General features: G+C 48.4%; 1 protein-coding gene across 1 annotated transcript; it reads right to left on the bottom strand.

Annotated features, from left to right (window-relative positions):
* Positions 1-344: 344 nt before the first annotated feature.
* Positions 345-4,702, bottom strand: NKX3-1 (NK3 homeobox 1). The gene is made up of 2 exons (XM_034661254.1): positions 4,379-4,702; positions 345-3,256 (listed from the first exon to the last, which is right to left on the bottom strand). The coding sequence occupies exons 1-2, from the start codon at positions 4,653-4,655 to the stop codon at positions 2,838-2,840; spliced, it is 696 nt and encodes a 231-aa protein (XP_034517145.1). The 5' UTR covers positions 4,656-4,702; the 3' UTR covers positions 345-2,837.
* Positions 4,703-7,157: the final 2,455 nt, after the last annotated feature.

The following is a 7,157-nucleotide window of genomic DNA, read 5'->3' as shown; positions in this document are numbered from 1 at the left end:
TCCACATTCCCTTCAGGGTCTTCCAGAAATACATGGAAATACCCGATGTTCTCTATTTAAACAAAAGGGCTGGAGCTGGAGCAGATGATTTTTAAACTGAAGGCAGAAATTTCTTTCCCCTCCACAGATTTACCAGGAAGAGGCGGTGGGGGTGGGCAGCGCACTTATAAAAGAATGACCATCATTTGCCACTGGCTAAGCTACTGCTTTTGAGTATTTGGTCTCCTTAGATTTGTCAAACAGGCTGAGTGAGGGAGAACATGGTCACCAGAAATAAGTAGCTCAAAAGCATGCAGCGTTTAGGAAACAAAAACCCATATGCAAATATGTCTAATAAAGTCACAGTCCTTTATTTTAAAAACACTCCTATATTGCCAAAAATACTTAGAAAAATAAAGTTTGGTTGGGGTACTTTACTCAACTTCAAGTCACAGGCTTTCATGTTACAGATCGGAGCAGTTTGTTATGCAGGTGGAGAATCCAAACTAACGTACGGAATGGAAGCAGGCTGTCTGGGGTGAGGTGGTCAGGGGTACCCTCTATTTCACCTATCAGATGCCCAGACACCAGTTCTTCCAGGGCTGTTGTACCAGTTCGGAGATGGGGGTGTGACTAGCTCCAATGAAGGAAAAGCAAGATGGATTCAAAGACCCAATAATTTTAAACAAAGACTTTTTTTTTTTTTTGGCAACACAATACACATCACAGTAAAATGTTTAATACTTGCAGGACTGCAGGTGGAAAGACTTAAACTGAGAGGGTGGGTGAGAAAGGGTACCGAGCAGGGAGTGGACACTGAATGCTTCTCTTCAACGCCTTGTGAACAGGAGCAAGCAATCTAGGCCAGCCTGCCGTCTGCACCCTGGTGCTTGTCAGCAGCCGGGGGAGTTAACAGTATTTCAATGTGGGGCCCAAATGGGAGAAAATGGGGTGAAACGGGCCAACTTTCTATCAACTCTGGCAGTTTTGCCACCAACAGTAAATCGCCCCTTTTAATAGGAGGAAATTGAATGGTTTCTCACTAAACAGAATTAAGTAGTGGGATCAAGAGATTTCCAGGCCTCGGGGTACCTCATTAGTAACTGGCTTCTCCTACTCTGACATCTCCCCTTTGCCAGGTCACCTGAGACAATTGGGTGAAACAGAAGCATGGCCAGATTTCTCCTTTGCCCTCTTCCATTCTCAGTGAAGTCACTAGGTGACTCATTTGGGGGACCCACTTTTTATGGGCATTAAATACAGTTCCCAAAGTTTTTGGACGGTTTCATTGTTTGGTGATGAACGCCACAGTAATGAGTCTTGAAAACGGTTTCCTTTTCCTTAGCTCCTGCTGGCAAAGTGCTATCAGCCCCCTCAGCTTGCAGCCAGGAGCCCAGCTCCCCGAGGCCCCGGCTGCCTTTTCTCCACGCCTTGCCCATGAACCCTGCATTTCCACTGGACAGCTCAACCGTGCCTGACTCTTCGTTTTGCCCTGTGTTCTCCTTGTGTGTGAAAGCCCGATACCTCTTAACTCTCTGCCTGCAGGGATCCCAGAGGGTTGTCAGACTTTGAACTGCAACAACAGAGCCACCAGAAAGTCTTATAAAAGCAGCAGTGACCTTTTCGAGCTGTCAAATCTTTAAATAGGATTTGGGATTTAATGTATGTTTTTAAAGAAAAAATATAAGAATTGCTAGTTTTAAAAAATGCATGTCTTTTAGCCAATTCAGAATCTTCCCCCTACCCTACTTTTTTGTTTTCTTTAAACCCAGGAGAGATAAAGCTTTGGGGGGAAAAAAAAAGACCAGATCTCAGGCTAAATAAGGAAGGCATATGTTGGGTGCAGCCAGACTAAAAGTCTGGGCTGAAAAGAAGCCCTCTGGTGGGTGATTGTTGTGGAAAAGGAACAAAAACCAAAAGGAGGGAAGGCAGGAGCTTACAGGAGAGAAGTATGTGATCTGCCATGGTGTAGTATGAATTACAGCCTGAAAACTCCAGGAAACTACTCATTCCAATTCTCAGGCCCAGGGCAAAAAGGTCCAGAGGAGGCTTTTTTACCTTTATTAACCAAAAATGTAATGACCCCACCACCACCCAGCCGCAGTGCAGAGGCTTCTCCTCAGGCCGTTGTTGGTCATGGAGAGTCTTCTGTCCCGCCCCCCCCCCCCTTGCAGCACATTTCCGTTTATACAGCATGTCCCAAAACCACAGTGAGTGCTTCTTGTTCTACTTGGGCCACCCCGTAAATACTCAGGTTGGCGTATTATTTAAAAAGGAAAGAGAAGCAGCTTGTATTTTCATCTCCTCCTACCCATCTCCATATTCCACGCCAGTCAGTGTTGAGCAGGACAGGCTTCTCTGTGAGAGCCTCTGCCTTCCTCTCTCTTTCAGGGACAGAGAGGAACCTTGATTGCATTCCAAGGTCAACGAGAGGTTTTCGAACTTAAGTATAATTCAGGAGGTGACACCCTGGTCTTGGCCATCCTTTCTCCCTTCAAGTTTGCACTTTCAGGGTTGATGCGCAGTTAGGTACACAAGAGGATGGAGTGGAAACGACATCCTCAGAAGGACGGCTCATACGAAATCATAGGAAGTGCTAGAAAGAGCACTTGACTTTAATCCCTTCCCACTTCACGGAGGTCTCCAAGAGCAAAAAACGTCCCACATCATGTGTTGGGGGAACTGTTTGGATATTATTCACTGTCCCCGATCACCAGGGAAGAATCTGGGATGTCCATGCAGACCTCCAATGGCATCAGTATGCAGGCCTCCTCCCCGAGCCTGGCCTCTTTTGCCTTCCAGAGGCGCAACCGGGGAAGGCAATGTTTGACTGCTCATGACTGTCACCTGCGCTGGCATTACCAGAAAGGTGGGTTCCAGCCTCCCAAGCAGTACAGGTAGGGGTAGTAAGGGTAGCTGTTATGCATGGAGATGGGGGAGGCCTGGGATAAGCCCTCCTCTTTCAGAGCCGGCAGGGAGGAGTGCTTCTCCAGGTCTCCCAGGTCCGAGGTGAGCTGCTTTCGCTTGGTCTTATAGCGTCTGTTCTGGAACCATATTTTCACCTGGGTCTCAGTGAGCTTGAGGTTCTTGGCCAGGTGAGCCCTTTCAGGGGCTGACAGATACTTCTGGTGGCTGAATTTCCTCTCTAACTCAATGACCTGAGTGTGGGAGAAGGCGGCACGGGAGCGCTTCTGTGGCTGTTTCGAGGTTTGCGGAAGGCTTGGTAAGGAGCCTGCACTGTTTTCACAGTCCAACAGATAAGTCTCAAAGTGTCTATCTGGAAAGGAGAAGGGAGAAGAAGGAGGGATGGGAAGGAAAAGGTTACATGTTAGAGGGAAGAGAGCAGAATTCAATCCATCCTTATCTCTTCAGTGAGTGAACAAACAGCCCACTGTCATCTTGGATACATTTCACTTTTTTCACATGACTAAGGAACTCTCCTGAGTGGGGAGTGAGTGAATATGTATATTATGTATTAGTTCTCTGTCATCAAGAACCCAAAGTTAGAAGCGGTTAGTGGTACAGCTTCCTGCCATATCGTCCAGGGAAATTAACTAGGGTCCTAGATATGTGCCTTGAAAAGAGGTGGGAGAAGTGAGGCAGGGAAGGCACAAATCAGACAGCTGGGAAAGCAGCACCCAAAGGCCTCAGAGTTAACTTTTTGGTGGTAGGAGAGGGTTTGTGTTACAGGAGAAGCGGCCGGGGCTAAAGCAAGTTCATTCTCTGGCTTTCATCCCCTTTTTTCTAAAGAAGCCTTAGGGTACCTCATCCGAAGTGACAGGAAGGGAAAGAAGTCTACTCTCCAAGTACTAACGGTGTTACATATCCTGAAGGCCGGAGGGACCTTCCAAATGTAGTTTTACTGCCTGTGGAGTTGGGAAGCCAAGGGAGTCTTCTCTTGTCAAACCCTGATCAGTTACTCGTTCTATTTAATCGTGACTGCCAGGAGGTAGCGCGGGGCGGGCGCGGATCAAGGGTCCCGCGGTGGCTGGGAGCGGGTGGCAGGCGTGGATCGAGGGTCCCGCGGTGGCTGGGAGCGGGTGGCAGGGTTTTCACCGGGGACGCTGGGGCTGGGGGCGCCGCGTGCGCGCTCGCTCTGGAGCCCGAGGCGCCAGAGCCCGCGCGGTGCAGAGAGCACCGTGCACGGCGAGTCCAGCCCAGGTACAAATCCTGCGCCACCCTGACCGTGGGGCTCACGGTTAATTTCCAAGGCGCGTACGCGGCGGGAGGCGGTGAGGTCCCTTGGCCTGTCGCCGCGGGGCCCCGCATCCCCTCAGCCGGAGCTCCGGGAGGCCTGCGTTGGACCCGCCCTCGCGCCCGTGCAGCCCGCAGGCCGGCCCGCCCCTCCTTGGGGACCGCACCCTGGCCCAGCCCCGCCGCCCCAGCCTCGCTCGCTCACCTGGCTCGCTCTCCGCCGGCGCGTCGGCCTCCTGCGCGGCGCGGGGCCGGGCTCTCCACTCGTCCTCGGGCGCCCCGGCGCCGCCTCTTCCTCGCTCGGGCTCCGGCTCCTGGTCTCGCCGCGGGTCCGGCCGGAGCGGGGGCTGCGGGCTGCTTGTGTGGCCGCCGCGCCTCTCCGCGCCGTCCCGCAGGATGTCCTGGATGAGGAAGGAGGTGAGCGGCTTGGACTGGTTGGCCGCCCCCGCCTCCCTGGGCCGCGGCTCGGGAGCCCTGAGCATCCCGGCGGCTCGGCTGCTGCCCAGCGGCGTCAGCTGCGTCCTCGGCGTCCGCACCACTTTCACTTTCCGCCGCCCCGGCGCACTTATAGCCCTGGGGGAGCGCGCCGCGCCGCCTTCCCATTGGCCGCCGGGCCCGGGGCCGCGCCGCGGATTGGCAGATTGGCCGCCCGGCACTCCAGGTGAGGGGGGCGGAAAAGGGGAGTCCCTCGCAAGGTCTCTGTCACCTCTTCCCCAGAGGATTCCTCCCTAAATTCCAGCTCCGACCCAGAACGGAAGTTTAGACCCTCTGGGGAATAATGATGCGGAAGAGAGATACTCCGTTTAGCTCTCATAGATTGTTAAAGCAACTTTACTCACAAAGAGTGGGGGGATAACCAGGATCCCAGTTTACAGTTGCAAATTCCGAGGGCCCCCTGACAAGGAGAGATTGGTAGCAAAGCTGGATCTACCAACGGTTTCAAAGACACAGGGTAGTAAGGAGGGCACGTATTGCATGGTGCCCTGGGTGTTATACGCAAGTAATGAGTCATGGAACTTTACATCAAAAACTAGGGATGTACTGTATGGTGACTAACATAATATAATAAAAATATTATTATTAAAAAAACAAAGACACAGGACAACAGGCTCGATTCTGTGCTGGATGTCGTTGGGGCCATTGATAAAAGTGGAATGAGAACGATGGATTAAAGTATTGAATCTGTTAAATTTACTGAAGTTAACAGTACTGCGATTGTATAAGAGATTGTTCTTAGGAAATAAACATTAGCGTACTTAGGGGCAGAGGCTCACGATGGATGAAACTTAACCCTCACATGATTCCGAAACAATGATACAGATTGAGAGATAGATCCCATGTGATAAAATGAGCTGGTTAAATATTAACAGTTTGTGAATCTGATATGCTGGAGTTCTTTTGAACTATTTTTATATATGCAGCTTTTCTCTTCTTCCTGGTCTAAGGCAACTTGCATTCCACTGGAAACTTCAAAAGGATGTCATGTTGTGTGTCTGGGGAGGAGAGAGAGGGAGTAGGCTCTTGTGGATAAAGCAACCACCAAAGAGAACCGCCTTGTACAATGGGGAGGTCTTTGGCAAAGGTGATTCCTTCTCTCATTTTTTTCATTTCAAAAAATATTTTAAACATTTTCCAGATTCACAGGATTTTGTGGAATTTGTACCCCCAATTTCGCCCAATGATGACATTATCTAACTGCAGTGCAATATAAAAACCAGGAGGTCCACCTAAGTACATTACTGTTAACTATACTACAGACATTATTTTCGTCATTTTAAAAACTTACATTCATTCACTGTGTGTATAGCTCTATGCAATTTTATTACATGTATAGATTCTTGTAATGCCACAGTCAAGACACAAAATTGTTCTATTACCACAAAAGAACTTCCTGTGCTATCTCTTTGTATTTGTGTATCCAAGCCCCTTCTCTCCATCTCTGACCCGTGGCAACCACTAGTCTGTTCATCTCTATAGGTTTACCATTCAGAGAATGTTACATATGTGGAATCAAACATCATATGGGATGTAACCTTTTGGAATTGGCTTTTATTATTGAGCATGATACCCCTGAGTTCCACTTAGATTGTTGCATATATTAATAGTTAATATGTTTTTATTGCCAAATAGTATTCCACTGTATGGATTTACCAGAGTTTTCTCAACCATCTACCTACTGAAGGACAGTTGATCTGTTTCCAATTTTTTGTTATAATGAGTGAAAGTACTGGGGCGTCTGGGTGGCTCAGTCAGTTAAGCATCTGCCTTCAGCTCAGGTCATGATCTCAAGGTCCTGGAATAGAGCCCCACGTTGGGCTCCCTGATCAGTGGGGAGCCAGCTTCTTGAGACTTCTTCCTCTGCCACTCCCCCTGTTTGTGCTCTCTCTCACTCTCTCTCTCTCAAATAAATAAATAAAATAAAAAGAAAGAAAGAAAGAAAGAAAGAGCTGTGAACATTCACATACAGGTTTTTATGTGAACGTGAGTTTTCATTTCTCTGTGATAAACATCCAAGAGTACAATTGCTGGGTCGTATGGTAATTGCGTGTTTCGTTTTATTAGTAACTGCTAACCTATTTTCCAGAGTGGTTGTGCCATTTTAGATTTCCACCAGCAATATTTGAGAGTTTCAGTTTCTCCATACCCTCATCAGCATCTGGCATTATCGTTGTCTTTTATTTTAGCCATTCTAGGAGGTGTTCAGTGATATATCACTGTGGTCTTAAATTTTCAGTTTGCACTTCCGAAATGGCTGATGATATTGAACATCTTTTCATGTGCTTCTTTCCCCTCCATATGTCCTCTTCGGTGAAACATCTGCTCAATTCTTTGGGGTTTTAATGATTCTTTGTATATTCTCTATATGGACCTTTGTTTAATGTGAGGTTTGCAAAGATTTTCTCCCAACTTGTAGCTTGTCTTTTCATCTTTTAAACAGAATATTTCACAGCACAAAAGTTTTTAATTTTGGTAGCGTCCAATTT

This window comes from Ailuropoda melanoleuca, chromosome 5, assembly GCF_002007445.2.
Source record: "Ailuropoda melanoleuca isolate Jingjing chromosome 5, ASM200744v2, whole genome shotgun sequence".
NCBI lineage: Eukaryota > Metazoa > Chordata > Mammalia > Carnivora > Ursidae > Ailuropoda > Ailuropoda melanoleuca.
This window is presented reverse-complemented; position numbering and strand designations above follow the sequence as displayed.